Source organism: Xiphophorus hellerii, chromosome 4 (assembly GCF_003331165.1).
Source record: "Xiphophorus hellerii strain 12219 chromosome 4, Xiphophorus_hellerii-4.1, whole genome shotgun sequence".
Lineage (NCBI taxonomy): Eukaryota > Metazoa > Chordata > Actinopteri > Cyprinodontiformes > Poeciliidae > Xiphophorus > Xiphophorus hellerii.
This window is the reverse complement of record NC_045675.1, coordinates 12,982,584-13,004,821: the sequence shown is the minus strand read 5'-3', so window position 1 is coordinate 13,004,821 and position 22,238 is coordinate 12,982,584. Positions and strand designations below refer to the sequence as shown.

General features: G+C 42.4%; 2 protein-coding genes across 3 annotated transcripts in view; one reads left to right on the top strand and one right to left on the bottom strand.

Moving 5' to 3' along the window:
- fam120b (family with sequence similarity 120 member B) overlaps positions 1-2,530 on the bottom strand; it is a 33,219-nt gene extending 30,689 nt beyond the window's left edge. The window contains exons 1-6 of one of the 2 annotated variants that reach the window (XM_032560937.1): positions 2,420-2,530; positions 1,967-2,098; positions 1,144-1,334; positions 938-1,071; positions 705-827; positions 323-514 (exon numbers count right to left, since the gene is read on the bottom strand). In XM_032560937.1, the coding sequence (XP_032416828.1) occupies positions 323-514; positions 705-827; positions 938-1,071; positions 1,144-1,334; positions 1,967-2,096 (770 nt within the window). In that variant the 5' untranslated portion in view covers positions 2,097-2,098; positions 2,420-2,530. Of the gene's footprint in view, positions 1-322; positions 515-704; positions 828-937; positions 1,072-1,143; positions 1,335-1,966; positions 2,099-2,419 lie in introns of those variants that run through there. The other variant, XM_032560938.1, reaches the window with a different exon arrangement.
- A 10,298-nt stretch (positions 2,531-12,828) lies between these two features.
- On the top strand, positions 12,829-21,272 carry dldh (dihydrolipoamide dehydrogenase). The gene is given in 13 exon segments (XM_032560933.1): positions 12,829-13,365; positions 13,473-13,726; positions 13,728-13,776; positions 14,355-14,415; positions 14,751-15,008; positions 16,743-16,803; positions 17,440-17,570; positions 17,686-17,855; positions 17,942-18,158; positions 18,260-18,433; positions 18,511-19,240; positions 19,326-19,581; positions 19,686-21,272. Coding segments are annotated over 13 exon segments (2,421 nt in total). The 5' UTR covers positions 12,829-13,311; the 3' UTR covers positions 19,692-21,272.
- Positions 21,273-22,238: the final 966 nt, after the last annotated feature.

Genomic DNA, 22,238 nt, shown 5'->3' with positions numbered 1-22,238 from the left:
CTTGGACGGCTACTTCTTACTTTCACCTGAGTAAAAATATGTTAAAGCAGAGCTGCTCTTACTTGCTACTCTACTCCTGCAAATCACTTTAGTCTATTGATATTTTAGTTATTTATGTTGTATTTCAGTAACTGCAATTACAATTTTTTATAACTTTTATGCTTATTCAAAAGGCTTATATATGTTATACATATGAACCAATATTGACTGCATTCCTGTCTGTAAATAAAAATAACTTTAAATAAAATAACTAGATTTATTTGGATTTAAATTGAATACAAAGACATTTTTTCACGGTACATTACAGGTTTGTGACTGATACCTGTATGCTGCCACAGCACTACTCCTGATGTGCTGCATGAGCTCCTCTGAAACCACATCATTACCCAGCAGACAGGCCAGCAGAGGCAGCTGGGTCACGCTCAGCCCGATGTTTCTGCAGAGCCTCTGCCGGTCATACATGACTGTCGTTAGGCCATTTATTCGCAGCTTTGCCACGGACAAGTAGGGGGCACTTAAGAGATGAGATAAAACTACGTGTTCAGATCAGTTTGTCCACGTTTTGCATCACTTATTATTATCATCTTCGTGTAAGATCAGCATGTAGTCCAACACAGCAATTTAGGTTGCACCTGCCATTTTGCAGCCATTACAAAGCACTTTTAATATCCAGCTACACCAATGTAATAATTTTTTTTACAAACCTGTCATATATGATGAAGTCTGTGTCTTGTCCCAGAATCCCCATGCTACCATGGCAACAAGCATAGCTGGCAATTTCATAGTCCGCCTCTCTCACTGAGCAGAACACGTCCTGACCCAGTGACCTGTGGACCAAACAACACCTAATCAAACTTCATCCAACAAAACTCTGCATTATCTGTCTTTAAGAATTCAATTAAAAAGCTGAATCAACTTCAGTCAGGGAAACGCTAACCTGAGAGCAAAAGGAGTGAATGTTGCCAGAGCGGATGGCAGACAAGAGAACTGTTGACCCGGCTGTTCTCCATGTTGCTTAATGTGGTTGAATATTTTTATAATATCCTTGTTCACCCTGAGTCGCCTTTTCACCTATGAAAACACAAGCAGGACATGTTTGCTATGCCCAACAAGCAGAACAAATAAATCTGTGTCTCTCCTCACCCACTCTGGTCTCTTCTGTTCTTCCACGACTCCATCGAAGAAAAAAACCAATTTGATGCCTGCAGAGGTAAAAGCCTCCACCCATTTCTTCAGAACCTCCATATACTCCGTCCACTGGCCTCCACACACCCAGTTCATACATGAGTACCAGTGGCAGAGGCAGGACATGCCATCAACAACAAGTGTGGGACCTGCACAACAACAAAACAGGAAAATAAAACAAAGTGCAAAATCAAAGTAAAGTCCAGCAGGGAAGAAATGTTTAGCTGGATAAGTGCATGATTTGGAAAAACATTTATTCAATAATAATAGTTAACATTATAAGAAATCCATATCAAAACATCAGAAGTCCATTTTTTCTTCTTTATTTGAAAATAAATATCATAAACTAATGTGAGCCAGAAAAAGCCTAATCAGTGGTTACATAATTAATTCCCATGCTTCCATGCATAAGCAGCATTTTTAATTATTTTTGTTGGAATTTTTCTTATTTGTTTCTAAGTCAAAGGCTGGTGGATGTAAAATAGTTTTTTTTTTTTTTTACAAAACAATGTTACTTTCAGTGATAGATTAATTTAAAACCTGGCATATCTCAGTGAGATTTGCATTGCCTGGAAATAAACTAAAGCAAGAAACAAACAGAAGAGAAAGTGTCCACCTTCACAGTATCTAAAGGTTATGTTTTGAAGAAATATTTAAAGAGTAGGCTTGACACATGTCCAGAGAGATGCATCACCCCTCACAGTTTTTATTAGCGAAAATAAGGACAAAATCGTTTCAGCGTTACGGTACAACGCCACAGTGAAACACAGAGAAACTCAGCTGGTGATGTTAGAAGAGCAGCGCTGCTGGTTTTTGGTGACATGCTGTCTGGCCATGTCTCTCAGGTTCACTGTAACACACGCCTCTGGACAGCATCGCTCCACGAAGCTCTGCAGACCTTTTACACCCATTTCTGCAGAGCGCAAACAAACACATCCATAAAGTAGATGAATAAATATGTCCTCTGAATAAGTCGAAACTTTACCGAGTAGCGTTAAAATAACATTGTTGTTGTTGATATGTTATTTATAACAAGTTTTTGAAACCGAAGCATGCGTATCTCTGCTGCTGCTGTCGCAACAGATAGTGTGGCAGTTTCCTTACATAAAAATACGGACATTTTTTATTTTTACCAGTCACAGAACTGTTCACAATTGCGTGTCACGTCTTTACAACACTTAAGAGTCTGCGAGAAATATTTAATTATCTGCTGTCGCCAAAAGGTTAAACTTACTATGAAACCTCTGGGTGATTATCAGGTTTTTTTTTTATTTTATCGGTGCGCTGTTTACATGACGAAAATTCAAATTACTTCCGGTGGTGTGCGCGTGACGTCATCGCGTTCCATTCCAAGAACGAATCTGCAGTTTCGAAACAAAACGTAGGTAAGTTTCTGGAAAGATTTAATTTATTTCTTTGTACATAATGTGTTTGAATATAAAATATTTTCTTGAAAGTATCTGCATTTATTATTATTTTTTAATTCTTTAATCTCAGAGAGGAAATTAAATGTTGTTGTTACTCATGCAGTTTTCTTCAAAGAGTTACTGGAGATGTTGGTGAACGAAGGCAGGATGGATCTCCTGTAGGTATCTGTATCACAGGGAATCTGAAGAAGCCTCTGACTGAAGACAATCTGTTGTTGTCTCATGAAGAGCACATGGTTTTAATTTTTATTTTACACAATAAAGAGTTGCTAAGTTGGTGTTGTTAAGTCCCTGGGTTTCACGATGCTACCCCAACAAGCAAGAGACTACATTCTCCATAATAGACTTGTAGAAGATTTGCTGAATCAAGAAGAGACTCTACTCTGTCTCTTCTTGTAGATGCCTTTACTGTTGCATCTCTAGTCCAGCCTGTTGTCCTGGTTAACCGGTATTTACAATCCTGCACCTTTTTTCCCAAGATGGAAGTAGTACTTGACCTAAACTAATAGATTTGGGATGTAAATAAAAGCACATTCTGGCTTTTATATATTCTAAATCAGGGATCTGAATCGCCAGTCCTCGACTGCAACTATCCTGCAACTCTTGAAAACTACAAACAAACAAAGGCTGAAAGTACTTCCTTGCCATGTCATTTGTACCATGTTATAAGTGAAATAATCTGCCAATGGAACTAGTACATTTTCATCAATATTAAGGAATTAATAGCTTAAAACAAGCTCCTATTTCTGGTTGAAACGTTACTTTTAAGTTAGATTTGCTTGCACAAGAATCTAGACCAAATATACTTAGTAAGATTTTGTGTTTTTGCAGTGTAATAATCATTTTTAATTCTGTTGTTTATGTTTTTTTCCACAGACAAAAAATGAAATTATCCTGCAGAAATCCATGTTTAAATTACTCTACAATATATTCACATATACACAGCTCTGGAAAAAAAAATAAGAGACCACTTAAAATGATCAGTTTCTCTGATTTTACTCTTTATAGGTATATGTTTGAGTAAAATGAAGATTGTTATTTTATTCTATAAATTACTGACAACATGTATCTGAAAATCCAAGCAAACGTTTTGTTTTTATTTGCAGAAAATGAGAAATGGTCAAAATAACAAAAAGATGCAGAGCTTTCTCAAATAAAGCAAAGAAGTACAAGTTCATGTTCATTTAGAAACAACAATACTGATGTTTTAACTCAGGAAGAGTTCAGAAATCAATATTTGGTGGAATAACCAGGAAGTTTTCATTGTTGTTGCAGTGGACTCTGAATTATTTCTCTGTCGTCTCCAATGGTCCATTTAACTACTGGGCCAAACTAGTGAATAACTCCAGTACAATAAATAAAGTCTACTGTATGAATCCTAAATGTTTGTGGAAGTTTTTAGTCATTTCTTGCACTGAATTTCAATGTTTAATGTTTAAGAGTACATCTTTGTGAAATAATATGTCCAAAACAGAAGGTTAATGAATATGCAGGCTTTTAGAAAAAGTAACCGAGGTTGCCAGTGCTCTGGTTCTACCGTAATTACAAATACACTTTCTAAAATGTCATGAATGAGAATGAACAATTGTAGTTTTGTGGGTTCAGTCAGACCTCATAATACCTCTCCAGGCAAGAGTAAGTAAGGGTCTAATTGCACTCAAAGAGAATGGGAGGGGGGTGGTCCTCCTCTCTGGAGTCACAAGCTATTAGGTCTACCTTCCCAACACAAAGCAACCCCATCCCGTCCATTCTATTGTCCGCACTGAGCAATAATAAGGAAGGGAACATATGCTGGCAGTCAGTCCAGCTGTCAGCATCTGTTGTTTCTCAGCCAGATGCTCCATGGGCTGAGTGGACAATCCTCCCAAACAACCAGTATTCTTCTCAAACACTTTATCCAAGGAAGGAGGAGCAGCGTTGTAAATTTTAGTCACAAACAAGAGAGAGAGGAAGCAGCAGGACTCCTCCTCCTCCTCCTCCTCTCAGTTTTAAGATTGGAAATTTCTAAGTTGGGTGAAAATGAATTTAAACTTTTTACTCATTTATAAGGCAAGAAGAGAAATAAATTTGCATTACATTTTTTTATTGAAATAATATAACATTAGAGTACCAATGCATTCTTAATTTTGTTTTTAAAAAAGTAGACTAGAGCTGGCTGACATTCATATTTAAACTATAAGAGCTAATCCATTTTTCAGTTTAATAATGTCATAAAATGTCTTAAATTTGCAGTATGTAACTTTTATAAAAATGTATTTTTTTTTACATATTTGTTGAAACCATCACTTTGTCGTTACATGTTGGTACGAAACAGATAATCTGTGAAAAATGAGCTCTTCTGCCTTCTTCCAGTGCAAACTCGAAGCAACCAATCAGAGCCAGGAGGAGGGTCTTAGCGCTGTCAATCACCTTCTGTGAGGTGCTACTCATCCTCTCTCTTGCTTCCTCTCTTGCTCTCTGCTACTCTGCAGCTTGCATTGCCTGTTATGGATGTTCATGCTAATTAGCATAGCCACCAATGACGGTTTTCCTGTAACTGTAACCTGTTTCTCCACTACCACCACATTTAGCAGCCAATACATGAGGATGATTGACAGCATTAAGACCCTCCTCTCTGCTGTTGTTGGTTGGGATCAGTGCATTTCATCAGACGGCAACAGTAGCTCAGGGAGAGATCGATCTTTTCACAGATTATCTGTCTCAAACTGTCACAACATGCTGACAGTTTTACAGATATGTAAAAAAAAAACATTTATAAAAGTTACTGCAGCTTTAATGTTGAGTCTTATCAAAACTCCAGCCTATAAATAAACACCTGCTCGTAAAATACGCGTTTGCTCCAGTGAACTGAACACCTGCTTTTGCACACATCTGCATGCATACATTCATACACAACCCCCCACAAAGTGCTACACAGTGGCCAGTCCAGAGTGGGGCTTAAACTCTATAATCCTGCATCTCATTCTCATTTCTCATAGTTTGGGTCTGCTGCCTATTCACGTTATATCTTTTCAGCTTCCTCCTCCTCCTACACTTGCTCTTCTTTCTCCTCTTCGATGGCATCCCCTTTGATTCCCGTCTCCCTGCAGCCCCCCCCCCCGCCTCCCCTCTTCTCCTGTCCTGACCAAAGCTTGACTCGGGGGTAACAGAGGCAGATGTTCCAGGAGCACACGACTGCCCTCAGCCCCGCTGAAAGCCCCCACCCACCCCCAGCACCTCCCATTTGTACTGGATCAGCAGTTAACCCCCGGAAAGAATCGGCCATACAAGCACGCACACACTCGCACAAAGAGCTCTGCTGCCCAAATCTGTAAGAGCTCAACAGTTGTCCGATTGAATGAGCAGCACACACAGATACGCAGTCACACACACCAAGCCCTGTCCAGATCCCCTCAGGTCTCCTGATAGCAGGAACACTGGGGGTCGGGCCTGGTGTCAGGGTCCAGCGTCTCTGCGGGCAGCTGGCCCGGCTAATCCAGCTGCTGGAGACCGCTGCTTCTCAAGCTAAAGGCCAAGGAGTCCTGGAGAGCGGCGGGTCAGGCATCTCCAGGGGCAGCTTCTCTGTGATTTGTTCATAATCCAGGGGAGACGGATTTGTCTGGTTGTTTTTAGTTCGTATCCAGTATCAAAATTCACACTGATTTTTTATACTTTATTTTTTTGATTACCAGTTGTGGCAAAACGTGTTGCTAAAGCTTCCTATTAACAAGCTGTTAAAATGTTACACCATTTCTGTGGATTCAATGAGTACTTCTTAAAATTAAATAATATTTGCACTGCAAAAGAACAAAACCTTAGAGGAAACAGAAGATTAATACTTTAAACTGAGGGTCTGTTTCTAGTTTCTAGAGCAAAGTACACTTGAAATAAGAAAAACTAATTTACAAGTAACTTTTCAGCAAGAAATATGAGTTTGTTTTGAGTCAGTAATTCCTTAATCTTGATGGAAAAAGTTCTAGTTATAAGAGAAATAATCTGCCAGTGGAACAAACCATATTAACTTATAACATACTGTATGTCTGTTACTGGTTTCTCAATTGGTGACTATATGATGTTTTTAAGACTTTACTTTTAAACTTGATTGATTAATATGAGTTATAGTATGACACCAGTGTTAAATAATTGTCTATCTATCTCTGTGTGGCATCCAGTCAATTTTGAGAAGGCCGGAACTGATGGTTAAATAAAGATTTATTAAACCCATCAACCACTGTAAGAGCTAGACATGAACAAATAAAACATCGGTACAATTTATTCATTAATGCAAGCACTAACTTAATTTTCATGAACATGTGAAATTACTCAAATAAACTTGTATCGCCTTGTTCCCTTATTGACTGGAGTTAAAATTTTAAGTTGCTTTTTATTAGTTTTTCCGTTGTTTTTTTTATGGTAACAGCTATGTGTTCTGTTACCATAGCTACCTTAACTAGGAAGTTACCAAAATAAAAGCATTGACCCTGTGCAACTACGTCACTTAATCATTCGAAGCGCCATGATGGACGTCGGAAGTCAGGGACTTCAGTACTGAACAGAGCGACTGAAGTTGTTTTTGCCAGTTTATTCACAGATTCTACTTGTTCGGATCGAGCTAATTTATCTGTGAACGTAACACACCTGGTTGAGGCTCATAGATGGCGGTATTTACAGAACAGTTAGCTTAGAAACCGACCCGTACCTCCTCCCTCGTGATGTGTTGATCAAATTACCGACTTTGCCTGAATTCACGCCACGTGACGTCACTATGTCATAAGCAGCGTCTCCCCTTGCTATGACGGTGCGGCATTGTTTCCATGGTTCCTAATGGTTACACACGTACCTTCTCCATAACACAATGTTTGATATTTTTCTAATTATACTTATAAAGTATATTAACGGTAATACTCTTACCTTGTAAAAATGTTCACTGCAGATCCGCAGTTACGCCGAGGGCTGCCAGTCATTATGATTGACGGCTGCTATCCGTCGCCGCCATATCTATCCTCATTAAAAGCCATAAAATAAAATGACAAGTTTTGGTTTGCATCCTTGTCTGTTTGTGCAGCCGACAAACATACCCTGTGACCATTTTAAAAGTGAAATCAACTAAATCAAAGCAATATTTTGCCACCAGATGTCTGTTTGTTGACAGGCTTTACAGGAGCTCATTGGTTGCTATGGCGGAGCGGGCAGAGTTCTGAAGAGCGTGACGTCACGTGCTAAAGGTCAGTAGAACTTTAACACAATACCGTAGTTACAATAAACAAAAGTAACTACACTCAGTTGGCCTTTACAATCTATCAATGTTCTCTAACAGCTAGACTTCTGCATGACTGAATATCCATCTCAGTTGAGCTTTATCTCACTTAGCAGTGATGCTAATCTGAATGAGTATTCTTCCATGTAAACCAGAACCAGCGCTATGCTGACCCATGCAGTCCAGAGTCCTTTTGAACTTTGATTTCTACAGCTGACTGAAGCAAAGGCCATCACGCTATGTGCAACAATGTGCATGTGTGTGTGTAGCTGGTGTGATGGTGATGATGTGGAGGTTCCCACGATGGCCATCCATCCATTTCTTGGCACGCACATACACACTCACAGGCCATATGGCCACCTCACAGCCCCTGCATGCCACCACTGTGATTTGGCTCCGGAGGCCAGCAGCTTACATCCACAGCTTGGCGTGGCTTCTTCTTCTTCTGCTGCTGCTGCTGCTGCTGCTGCAGATTAGGCCGAGAAATAAAAACGATGGCACAGAAAATGATGCGTTATAGGAGGCAGTAGGCAGTCAGTGATGAGAGGACATTTGGTGGCGGCTCGGTCGGTGTTGTGGTGTTTGGTGAGCAGATGGCCGGGGCTCGAGGAGGGGCGTGTCCTGTCCTCGCGACCCTTCACAAATCACAAGTTCTCCCCTGAGGGGCTCACGACTCGCCGTTCAATAGGAATCAATGGGAATTACTTCACCAGAGAAAGAGATGAATGGGCGGCGGGGCGCGAGACCTCTCCCTTTGTTGTTCCCGCTGAGCGAGCGCGCGTGCGCCGACAAGCACGCGCTCACATGCAGCTATTCTGTCTCACACGCGCGCACACACAGATAGACAACAGGAAAGCACTTCAATTAAACAATCAGACCTCCACTTAAACAATTTTTACCCCGCCCCCACTCCCACTCACGCGCGTCCACGCATCTACATGCACGCACGCAAAAGAAGAGGGATCAGAGGGGAGGAGTTTCTGCTGTTTCCTTAAGACACACAATCTCCTGACATAAATTATGCTTTGGGGGGGAGAAGTGTCGTCTTGATGTTGCTGAGCTGAGGGGGCTCATCTCACATGCCTTTCAGTCACGCTTTGCTGCCATAATCAGGAAATGTGCGCCACGTCATGGCGATGAGTGACTGATGGTAGATACAGAGAGACCACAGAGGACCTCTGAAAGTCGGGATGAGTTTGAATAAAAGCCTTCAAGACACAGATTTTACGGCATGCCAAACGAGCACCGGTGGCAGCAACACTGTGGGCTGAAATCAGAAATCAGCAGCGTCCTGCAGTTCAGGGGGTAAATGTGGAAAAACTGAGGCAGGCAGCAACATAATGGCGTCAGCTCTTAGGTTAAAGGCCTTTCAGTCAGGCAATCCACAGACACCAAAACAAGCTTATGCTGCAACAAAACTGCACAGTACCCAAACATTATACTCAAGGAAGCAGGGCCGGTCCAAACCTTTTTGAGGCCCTAAGCAGATTCTTATTTGGGGGCCCCCCATGCCAACATGTCAACACCAGATGCTTTATCGTTGCTACGCTACTGTGTATCGTTGTTTGTCATTGGCTTACATCACCCAGTGTTATTTTAACCCTAGAGGAGTAGCAAACAAACAAAACAAAACTTGAGTTTTGGAAAGCAGAGTGGAATTTAAGTGTGCCATATTATTTTATCTATTTGAAAGTTACATCAGCGGATAAACCCCAAATTTACAGTTAGCAAGTTTGATATCTTCCCAAGAGTGGCAGCAACCTTTTATCATAAAAGTGATAGAAAGAAATCGTTTTTCCATGTGTAACAGCATTCAGCTTGTATTATTCAATGCCATTTTAAATATGTATGTTATAATGCTATACAGTGGAGCACTAGGGGCCTTAATCACCCGCTTAATTCGCATTTTCCTTGGGCCGGCCCTGCAAGGAAGAGTAGCACTGCTTCAACATATCTTTAGCTTAAACTTATTTTTATTTATTTGCATTTTTAACAGAGAGAAGTCAACATTGGTTCATATGGGTAATAATATGAATCAGATGCTAGGCTGTTAAATTAGTATAAAAGTGTAATAAAAAATTGCAATAACTGCCATTGCAATTTCTAAAGTACAACATAACTTTTAAAACACCAAGAGACTAAAGAGGCGGGTAGACTACCAAAAACATGTCGTCAAGTAAAAGTAGCATTACTTCAACATAACTAGGAGTAAAAATAAAAAGGCGACTCAATTAATAATATCTGATCAAAACATCATTCATTTAAAAGTTACATCATTGATCATTATTGCAGTAGGTAATTCATAAGACCAAAGAAGATTCAAAATGATATGACTGTGACTGTAGTGCAGTGGTAGTTTTACCCCTTTTTTCTTCTCCTCCACTTAGTAAATGTGATATAAAAGCTTGGTGCACAATTCTGTGTTCTTTAGTTTGTTTGTGAAAACACAAAACTAATAAAACTACTTTAAAGAAATTACAAAATATAACGTTATGTGTAAATGTTAGTATTTTAAGGGAAAAAATGAAACTAATTCATATAAATAACATCACTATAAAACAATAAAATCAGGCAAAAGAAAATAAAAATAAATTTCTTTCAGTATAAAGCTGCAGGTCTGGGGGGTTAGGTGATTTCTGGTGATTTTTTGATTATAACAAACTTCACATTTTGGTCAAAGTGGGGAGAGAATCTTGAAATTCTACTCAGGTAAGAGTAGAAATACTTAATAATAAAATTACTTAGGTAAAAGTAAAAGTAGAAACAGTCCTAAGAGTCAATTTTTTTGAAAGTTTTACTTAAATAAATGTAAAAGACTAAATGTGAGTAGTCGTTAGTAAACTCTAACCTGTGCATGTGACACAGGCTGAGGCTGCACAATGTTTCTTTTCATTGTACTCACTGTCCCAGACATGGTGGAGGCAGCATCATGCTGTGGGAACACTCTGTTGCTCTTTCCACCTTCAACATAGAAACGCATCAGCCCTGTATGTGTTGACATGGCTGAAAGCCGGCCATATGTTAGCTGTAGATTGTGAATTAGCTCCTTTTTTGTGAACCAAAACACTGATGCTCTGCAGCGCAGCTTCTACTGGAGATGTTAATTAAGGCCCCTCCTTCTTCCTTCCTCCTTTTCCTCCTCCTCCTCACCAACCTGCGTGCATGTTGATAGACATAAGAAGTGGCATAGCGCTCTGATGCAGCGCGCCTGTTCCGCTGCTGCTGTGCCAACACAGTAATAAATAAATAATTGAGAAAGGAGGCCGTCTCTCCGGTCTCTGCTGCAAAGCTTTACGCCTGAGGTGATTGACAAGTGTGGCACCAAACACCAATTAACTGTTCTGGCCAATCAGCAACTCTCTTTAAAGCCTTTCATTTACTTTTTGTGGACATAGCCCACGTATTCACAGCTAGCATATTTTAGCTGTAACCGATGGTTGAAATGAGAAAGCCTTAAGATATTTTACAAATGTGACACAGCAGAAGAAGAGTAGCATGCTGAGGGATTTACTTAAAGTTTGATCAAAGAACCATTAGCATCTAAAGCTGCTTTAGGGCCAGAGGCCAGCTCATGATAACTTCATGGCAACAAGTGCGCATTCTTCCCCGCATTTTTCTGCGGATAAAAAAAACAACAACACACACATATGCAAATGAGCCTGTGAGTTCATGTGAGCTGATGTCATCCGGCTGTGAGACAAACAGGCCTGCGGGTCACTTTTTTAGCAGCAGATTGTAAAAACCAGCTCATGCTCGCGTCTCTAGATGATAAAATATTTATTTATATGTATATAAACACACGTTCAGATTACCGTTTATAAAACTGGCCGTGCTTTTCGTGTCGGTGTGTGTGTGTGTGTCTCTGGTGTTGTATTATTGTGAGAGAGCAGGTGCTGCCGGCCCAATTAACATACAGCTGAAAGCACAAAGAGAAAAAAGTTTACTCCCTCTGTGAGTCCCCTCCTCCTCATCCTCCCTCCGCCCTCTCCTCACAAAGTCCCTTAATGACAGCCACGCGAGTGACACACCACCGTGTACTTTTTTTTTTTTGCTGCCTATACCAAAGAGCGTGTAAGGAAAATACAGACATGAAGAAAAATTAACGTTTGAGGTGCGCTGATCTGTGATCCTTGTGCGTAATTTGGGGGATATTTGCGCACCGACGTGATGTTTTTGTTTGGAGAACGCAAAATTGATGTTTACTGGCCTTACGCGACTCAAGATAAACACAAATGCACAGTAAACATTTATAGAAAGCTGTGATTTAACTAGTAGATAAGCTCTTTTTAAGATGTTGTCACAGATACTTAGGGAACTATTTATTAATTAACCAAAATAGCTCATCTGCCAGCAAAACTATAATAAATTTAACGATTATGGGCGCACATTTTAGTTTTGTTAGCCTGCACGGAGCAGATCTACGCGTCAATAAATTACTTCAACAGGAACAGATTGACTGGTTTTGGGTGGGAACGTTCAAAAAAACGGGGTAACACCATAGGAATGCGATGGAGCAGATGGTCGTTAGCGGCTGGCTTGCGCGGCCAGCCAGCCAGCATCAGGCCAGCCAAGACTTCACCATAGTCAGCTCAGATATGAGAACCCACCGTCTAACTGGCTTCTGCCGCCGCTGCGCAAATAATAAATCTCCCGGTAGAGTTGAGGATTTCGTGTGGAGGTAAAAGAATTTGTCGGAATGTAAATAGGCTCCGCGCTGTGGAGGAGGGAGCCATCAGGGGAAGCGAGGGGTTGTTGTACATTTAACAGCTCAGTAGCCATTTGGTCTGTCCCCTTGAGAGAAAAAGAGAGAGAGGGGGGGGGGACTCCTCTTTTTTTTTTTTTGGAGGGGGGACTCCTACCCTCCTCCTCCTCCTCCTGTTTCTTTGTAATGGCCCCGGGGCGGACTTGTGGTGGTGGTGGAAGGAGGGGAAGAAGAGAGGCAGAGGGCCTCATTTGCATCTTATTACCCTTCGCTTGCTGGCCCTGTATAAAACCCTGCGCAGGGCAGAAAACCTATCAGACTTACTCACTGATACATGTCATCAAAGGAGAGGAGCGGAGGTTGTTTTCTGTGTTTAGGATGAAAACATCCTGAAAACAAAGAAATAAACTGGACCAAATGAAGAAGATCATCTTTTCTACAACCTAGTTGGAATTAACTCCGATATTTCCGCTCTGGATTTCTCTAAGGGGGACTATTCCGCTGGATCTTACTTGAATCTGTGAAAGTCCGATTCGCTTTGAGAAACGAAAAGAAAAAAAAATCCGACACTTTTGAGGGAGTGAGCAGATGGACAGGTGACTGACGCGCTCCAGGAAAAGTGTCTCCTAATTTTCAGCCTTGTGCGTAAAAGCGTCGCCTTGACCGTGAGCGCAGCTTTGAAAACTTTCTCCATGAGTGTTTGAGTGGTGAGACTCGGACCCGCGGAGCTTTCACTGCTTGTTGAGGAGGCTGTCAACACAATGGGACGCCTGCGTCTGCTCCTCATGGTCAGTCTGTCCTCACTCACCTGCCAGGTACGTCCCAACACCCAGGGCTCCTAAAATCTCATTCTAATTTCCTCACTCTTGAGATTCTTATCTCAGATCGATCCCATATGAGTGTTTCCCCCCCTGTGTTGTAGGTTTTGTGCTCAGGCGTGTTCGAGCTCAAGCTGCAGGAGTTTCTCAACAAGAAGGGAATAGCTGGGAACACCAACTGTTGCCCGGGAGGCGCCGCGCACCCGCAGGGCCACCAGCAGTGCGAGTGCAAGACTTTCTTTCGGGTCTGCCTGAAGCACTACCAGGCCAGCGTCTCTCCGGAGCCTCCCTGCACCTACGGCGGCGCGGTGACTCCCGTGCTCGGCTCCAACTCCTTCCAGGTGCCGGAGACCAACGCGGACAGCTTCACCTAACCCGATCCGCTTTTCCTTCGGCTTCACGTGGCCGGTGAGTAACCGGAGATGACAGTTGTTATCCCCCACATCACTTATCGTCACGTTTTATGTTACTGGCGTTGGAATTGGACTTTTGTGATGGATTTTATGAAGGGGGGAAAAAAAGCCCTAACAGATGCTCCCAGACTCAACACTTGTGAGGGTCTTTGTCAGCAGCGTGTGAGAGGGGCTATTGTAGTAACTCTGCGCTCTTTGGTGGGATAAAACAGGGAGGGGATGCGGGTGAGAAAGAGGGAGAGAGGGGCGGTGTCACCAAAAAGATTTCCCCCTCCGATCAGCCGTGGTGGGAAATCTAACATCCTCTGAGTTGGCACATCATTTGCAGCGCAGCGTGAAATTCCACCTCATTTTGGGTTTCACAGCGGTGAGTGTGATAGTAGCAGGGGTGTGAAAAAAAGAAGAAGCAGGTAGCCTGGCCTTATTAGGCCTCTAATCAGTATTAGAATTAGACTGTGAAGTTTATGAGGGCTCCTAATGGCCCTCTGTGGCTCTGGAGGCTAAAGGTAAGGGGGAGGTTTATCTGCAAGCAGAGCAGCTGTTGATTCTGTCTGTATGTCTGTCTTTCCTCAGGGGACGTTTTCACTGATCATTGAAGCTCTGCACACGGACTCCCTGGACGACCTGACAACAGGTGGGTGACAGGATAGGGGTGTGTGTGTGTGTGTGTGTGTGTGTGAAGGGGTGGTCTTGTTGGTGTGCAGAGGCATGTTTTCCCACTCAGATATCATCAGGATACACTCATGCTTTTTACATTTCAACATTTCACCTAAAATAAGGTCATTTGTGTGTCATTTTGACTCTTATTTTGGGTTTTATTTTAAAGTTGCCCTTTGCTCTCTTAGCATTTTCCCATCATTTATTGCTCTGGAGTTACAGTCAGTGACAGTAGAAATTGTTCTATTGCATCTTAACCTTCAGAGTGACAACAAATGACCTTGTTCAAACTGTGATTCACTTCTTCTGCAGACAACCCAGAGCGGCTGATCAGCAGGTTCACCACGCAGCGGCACCTGACCGTAGGAGAGGAATGGTCCAAGGACATGCAGACGGCCAGCAGGACGGAGCTGCGCTTCTCCTACCGCTTCCTGTGCGATGAGCACTACTACGGCGACGGCTGCTCCGTCTTCTGCCGGCCCCGGGACGATGCCTTTGGACACTTTACCTGTGGCGAGCGAGGGGAAATCATATGCAACTCTGGCTGGAAGGGCCAGTACTGCACTGAACGTGAGTGGGTTTGCTCATTGATCGAACTCTTTCATTACGCCGGTGCAGGGAAGCTAAATGAAAGAGCAGGAAGGAGGGATAAAAAGTGAAGGGAGGCTTTTCCAACTTAGTGGTGAAGCAGTGGCTAATATTTGGATCTCATGCAGAGGATGCTGATGTGTGCATCAAGCTCACAGTGTCTTGTAGTCTGTATATTATTGACTAACACAACAATAGCACATACGTCAGATGCAGAGGTGAGTAGAGTTCCCAAAAAGTTGTACTTAAGTAAGAGTAGCACTATTTCAACATGTTTTCACTCCAGTAAAAGTAAAAAGCAGCCAAGAAATTACTCAAAAAAGTATTTGGTAAAAGTCTATTCAAGTACTGAGTAACTGATCAATCATTTAATATTTAAAAAATACATCATCAGACGGATCAAAATATAAGTTATGTGTACATTTTGTTAAGGACCAGAATGAAACCTGTTCATATAACAAAATCACAAATTTTCAAAATCAATTTCTTTCTTTGGAAAACTTTAACAAAAACTCCAAGTGTTTGTATCTACTAAGTGTTTGGTTAAAACATGCTTGTTTTTCATTCATTGGATAAAAGATCCGGAGATTTTACTCAAGTAAGAGCAGAGATACTTAATAATACTGAATTAAAAGCATAGCAAAAATACTTATAAAAGTAAATTTTTTCCAAAAACCTACAGAGGTAAATGTAAGTAGTCACCACCAAACTCTGATTAGTTGCTACCTAATCGCTTCCATTTTAAAGGAATTGTCTTTCAATCATCATCAAGATTTTGGGGTTTTTCTTTTTCCTGCACAGTTTGAACAACAGTGTTTTCAATCTGAAGTTTATTTCTCCAGCAGTCGTTTGCCTCTCTTTATTCTCGGAGACTTTTTCCAGCTCATAATGGAGGGCCCGTGTGCAACAGGCGTCAGTCAGTTATCCCATTGCACCAGAGGCCTCGGTTCTAATGAGCCGCGGTGGCTCCTCAGTAATTCACACGCCGCGTGCCTTCCATTAGACCGCTGGGGCCTCCTCGCCCCCAAACCTCCTCCCCGATTGGCCAAGTGGGGGTCCTATATTGTTGCGGCTGGGGCCGGTGATTGGCCGAGCCGGGTCGTGTATTGTTGTGGAGGGGGCAGCTGCTCAGTGAGAGGAGACAATGGAGCAGCTGTCTGGTGGTTAGCTCCTCACAGACCAGCTGGCCCTGGGGGGAAAAGGTGGAGGGGGATGAGGAGAGAGGGAAAGAAGGGGAGAGGAGGAGGAAGAGGAGATAAGGAGTAGGGGAGGGGATGGAGGATGAAGGAAATAAAAAGGAGGAGGACAGAGGCAAGGGGTGAGAAAAGGAGACTTCTGACCCACAGTCAAGGGGAGAAAGGGGGCTTTGTGTGGGGGGCTTTTTGTTGTGGAGCTAGCCTGTTAAAAGAGGGGCTTCTTGGCTGGTTCTCCTTCTTTGAGACCCAAACTGTGATAGCTTCCAGCTTGGCTGAAAGGTAGTATTTCATCAAAACACCCAAAACCTAAGGGTGGTCACACATGACCCGATGACAATGATTCCCTTCAACATGCTAAAACGTGAACCAGAGAGACTGAAAGAGGAGTCAGATGAGTAAACACACAATTCAGAAGGCAGACAAGCAAGAAGCAATGTAAATGTTGCTGTTTTTTTCAGGGTTGCCGTTTGAAAATCTTGTTTTTCATGGTTTGGCTGATCTGTTTGTTTTCTTTTTACAGCTATTTGTCTTCCCGGATGTGATGAAGAACATGGATTCTGTGACAAACCAGGAGAATGCAAGTAAGTTCAAAACAAGCTGCTTTTATGTGTCTCTAAACTAGGGCTGGACAGTAAATCAATAACAATATATACTGCGATAGACTCATGATCAACTTTAAATAGATAATACATCTAATAGAATATTCACTGAACTCCAGAACCGCACAGCATTCTGGGAGACGTAGGCAGATTAAAGGCTTTAGCCACTCAGCCTCTCAAAGTTACCAAAGCAATTTCTCTTTGGGATCAATAAATTATTTTTGAATTGAATTGGTGGCTTCAACTAACTCACTCACTCTTTGGTTACCTAGCAACAACTTGCTGAGGAACGTTTGGTTAAGTAGCAGCAACCCGTTGAGTAACTTGTCCAGCAGCAGTTTAAGGTTTCGCCACTGTGCCTCATAACTACTTAAAAATAAAAAAAAACTACAGCCTGGAGTAAAAGCTGTGAATAAAAGAGTAAATGTCATATCACTAGTCTGGTAGCATTTCAGATATTTAAAGCAATGATTCAATCAATAATTACCAATATCGACTGATATGAAATGCTTATATCATAATACGTTTATCAGCCATCTTGTCCAGCCCTTCTCTATCCTAAGCTACCCTGACCTCCGTCTCCTTTAGTTTGACATTAACTGGTTGGTGTGTTCCCAGGTGTCGCGTGGGATTCAGTGGGCGTTACTGTGATGACTGCATCCGTTACCCAGGTTGCCTCCACGGCACCTGCCAACAACCCTGGCAGTGCAACTGTCAGGAGGGGTGGGGTGGGCTCTTCTGCAACCAGGGTGAGTTTGTAGACAAGTTCACTAAAATGCTGCGTTGCTCTTTGAATTCCTTCTGTCTTTGCTTGTTTTGTATTTAATCTGTTTGGCTCATAAGTGCAACTGTTTGTATTTTCAGACCTGAATTACTGTACACACCATAAGCCTTGTCTTAATGGAGCCACCTGCACCAACACGGGTCAGGGCAGCTACACATGCTCCTGCCCTCCTGGACACACCGGTGCTAACTGTGAGATCCAAGTCAATGAATGCTCAGGAAATCCCTGTCGAAATGGAGGCAGCTGCATTGTGAGTACCACTTTAAAGACACGAGAATGTCTTTGGGTACAGCAACGGCCTTAAACTTGTGCCTAACCAAGAATTGTTGTCCACAGGACAATGACAATGGCTATAAGTGCACATGTCCACCTGGTTTTTATGGAAACAACTGTGAGCTAAGCGCCAATACATGTGCAGACGGGCCGTGTTTCAACGGTGGACGCTGTGTGGACAACCCTGAAGGTGGCTACTTCTGTCAGTGCCTAATGGGGTATGCTGGGTTCACTTGTGAGAAGAAAATTGACCATTGCTCCTCCAATCCCTGTCTAAGTGGTAGGTTGTTGTGTTTTATCAGTATACCCTACTCCACATTTACTTCTGAATCAAGTGGTGGGGAATTGGGAGACTAATCTTAATGATGCTTCACTTTACAGGGGCAGAATGTGTGGACCTGGTTAACTCTTACCTGTGTGAGTGTCCAGAGGGCTTTTCAGGGCCCAACTGTGAGGTTAGCAGCGGCATTTCTGCATTGTGCCAGTCCTTTCCTTGTCAGAATGGTGGAACTTGCCAGGACACAGTGGATGGCTACACATGCAATTGCCCACCAGGTATGGCCGTTTTTAATCTACTTTCTTGCTAAATATTGTTTGGACCCATTTTTGAGACTCTGAACTTTTCCTTGCAGGATATACGGGCAAAAACTGTAGCTCTCCGATCTCTCGCTGCATTCACAACCCGTGTCATAATGGAGCCACTTGCCATGAACGTGGTGGTCGCTATGTGTGTGCCTGTGTGCCGGGTTATGGTGGGAATAACTGCCAGTTCCTCCTACCAGAGGTTCCCAAGGGTTCCCAGCCGGTTGTTGATGGACCAGATCGGCGATATTCATCTTCAGAAAGTGGGAATACTGACACTGAGGAGGATGACGACAGTGGACTCCCGTGGACGGCTGTCTGTGCAGGCGTTTTCCTCGTTCTTGTGATCCTGATCAGTTGCTCTGTGTTGGTGGTCTATGTTCGCGTCAAACTACAAACCCGACACAGTCACCATAGCGACAGTGTTCACAGTGATAGCCAGGAGACCATGAATAACCTCACAACCAATAACTGTCTTCGAAGTGACAAAGAGCTTGGTGGTATGATGACGACATCAATTAAAAACACCAATAAGAAAGCAGATTATCATTCGGACCTTGCTGGGTCAATTGGGGGTCTGAGTGGAATCAGCAGCCTCAATGGATCTGAGAAAAATGGCTTTAAGCCTCGTTACCCAAGTGTGGAGTACAACCTGGTCCATGAACTCCGGCAAGAAGATCTGTCACCATGTACAGAAGAGGAATGCAAACAGCCAGAGCCCAAATGTGAGCCACTGGATGAGCCTAGCAGAGGGGAAGGATTCAGGAAAAGACAGAACAGGTACTCAAGAATCACCCTAAACACATTACAACCCCACGTAGAATGAAGAACAGTATTTCTAATCTCTTTGTTGTTCATCCTACAGTGATGTTTCGGAAAAGAAAGCATCAGCAGAGTCACCAGGATGCAGCGAAGCAAAAGATCAGCCATCCTCTGATTTAAACTGTCATACAGAGAGGGATCCTCAGTACCAGTCAACCTGCGACCTCAAATTCCAGCCAACCAGTGAGGCTATGTACCCTACTCCCAGTGACAGCCGGTACCCCTGTTCCAGCGATACCAAATACCAGTCTGTTTACGTCATATCAGACCAGAAAGATGAATGTATCATTGCTACAGAGGTGAGAACACAGTCTGTTTTATCTGTTTGAGCTACCACACCAGAAAAATAACCTTCCATCTGTACTGGTGCCCCATCACTAACTTTGTTTTCTTTGTTTTCCAGGTATAATTACGGTACAAAGTTTCCTGTGGTTGATGTTTGTCCACACACACCAACCCTGAGCAGTAGAGCTCAGCTTGTTTCTGGGAGGTTTTACTCCTGCTGTTTGCTGCTGTTCCCTGGGATTTCCTAGAGGACTTTGAGCCAAGGTGATGATGTGCCAGTGCAGACGCATCACCTGCTTGGCCTTGACTGAGGACTACAGTGATACTACGGGTCAATTTACAATATCCTTGGCCTTCGATGGACGCAGGTCTTTTGGTGACTCTATGCTATGGATGAAGCGCCAGAACAAGGTGCCAGCACTTGTACAGACGTTGTACAGACGTTGTACAGACACAAGGCTGTCTCAGACAGTCAAAAACTGCTGGAGAACTCACGAAGAACTTGCTTGACGTCTCCTTGCAGCACTGGAAGATTTACAGCTCATCAGTGGATGAACTATTCTCTCCTGATAAGCAGCGGAGCATTGACTTGGATATTGACCGATGATATTGTACGGTGATGTACCGACTGAATGAACAATGTAGTACCTTTAGTGTACTGAAAGCCTTTAAAGTACTGCTGTAGTACTGTTACGTGCTGTGGTTTTACATTGCTGTGTAAAATCTGTCCTGGATTTCCGGTAGTTTATGTTCTGCACAGTGCTGCAGAGTAGAGTGTGGAGCTGTTGCAACAGTAGGAGTCCCTGTAATTTTAGGCTGACCATTTTTAGAAATTTATTCAAGGCATCACAAGCAGAACTTTCCATATCAGATTATCTAAAGTTTAGGACCACTTGTAGGACAGCCGAACACCTTCAACTCTACAGCACTGGCAGATGTAGCTGAGCTGGTTCTCAGCAGGAAACAGAGAACTGAAAACTCCAGTAGTGACTGCAGATCGATCCACCATGGATACTGTTGGGCCATACTGGCCTCTGAGCCCTGAAACGTCTGATAGAAAGGGCAATGCTTGGGGCAAGGGATATAAATCAGACCAATACATGCATCATATTTAATTATCAAATCATCTGTTCAACTTAAACCTGACTGTTTGGCTTCTTTTTTTCCTGACTTCGTAATGATGTTTTTCCAAGAGAACAAGGCCGCGCTATAAAGTCTTAACTGCCAAGACCTCATTGCACTATAGAGGTGTGTGTGCATATGTGTGTGTGCAAGTGTGTGTGTACAGAAGAAGTAAATGGCCGCTTTTGGTGTCGATGTATGCACTGTCCTCTCCCGCCCCAGTCTTCCACTATCAGCCAATTCAAGGACACCATGACTCCTCCTGCCGCTGGTTAGAATCTTTTGTTTTGTTTTTTAAAATTTATTTGTTATCTAAAGAAAGATGTATGCGTTTAATTTAATTATGTAATTATTTTTGCTTCTTTTTGTTGTGTTGTTTTTGTTAATCTTGTTATAATTTAAGTTGTGCTGTTTTTATTTGGCAGATGATGTATGTATGTAAGTATGTATGTATGCATGTCTTAGGCACTTGAGACCACTGTGACTGTGTTGTATTTAAGAGAAAAGTCGTATGTACAGAGCCTGTCATTTTTATAACTGGAAAATGCGATATTTTTCCAAAATAAAAGAGAAATGAAATCTACTCTGGTGCTGGAAAATATTTTCATGCTAAGGCATTAGATTAACTCGGAAGACGGCAACAAAAGCACAAGCACGTTAAAAAGTTGTCGAACAAATTTAGGCAGAGGGATTTGCCGTCACAAAGTGATTGTGTAAGTAGTGTTTGCATGGTGTGTGTGTGTGTGTGTGGGGGGGGGGTGTCTGTGTGTGTGTGTGTATCTGTCTGACACAGCAGAAGACTGTCTCCTTGTGGAACCACTAAATGAGACAAAGACACACCCCATAATCATAGACCGCTTAGCAAGCCTCCTCTGAGGCCAAAGTCATTTCTCTGTGCGGATCCGAATGTTAGTCCAAATGTGTGTGTTTCATTTCCTTAATGTGTTTGTGACTGTATCTCTTTTTGTCTATGAGCCTCTTTATTTGCGTACAAGTTCATGTATGTGATCTTGTTTAAGAAGAGGGGTATTTATAGCTGGAGATAGAAACCACCAGTCTGGATTTAGTCCCAGTTGCCCCTGCCTGACTACACTCTGTATATAAATGTGTGTGTAAGTGTGTGTGTGTCCCATTTAGCGACCACTGAGAGAGTAGAGGCAGCCATCAAAGAAACTCATATGGTTTGAATTCTTTTATAAACACACACCAGATAGGCTTTAAAACTGGATGACGGATGATCAGAACTTTTAAAAAAAGATGAACGGGATTAAGTGTTGACATTCGTCACATTAACACAGAGACACAGAGGTCATAATGATCTGATCTCAAAATAAGAAATAGAAGAAATTAAGGACAACTCTTTAACATCGCTTTGCATTATTTTTACCAGCAACATAAAAAATAAGTCAACCTTGTGTTGCTCGCAAATATTTGTACATTTTTATGCACTGTACATATTGATGTGACATGTAGTTTACATTTATTCTTTCCTCATTTCATGTCCTAAAAGTCATCTTTTATATTACAGTTTGTGTCTCACACTTTTAAA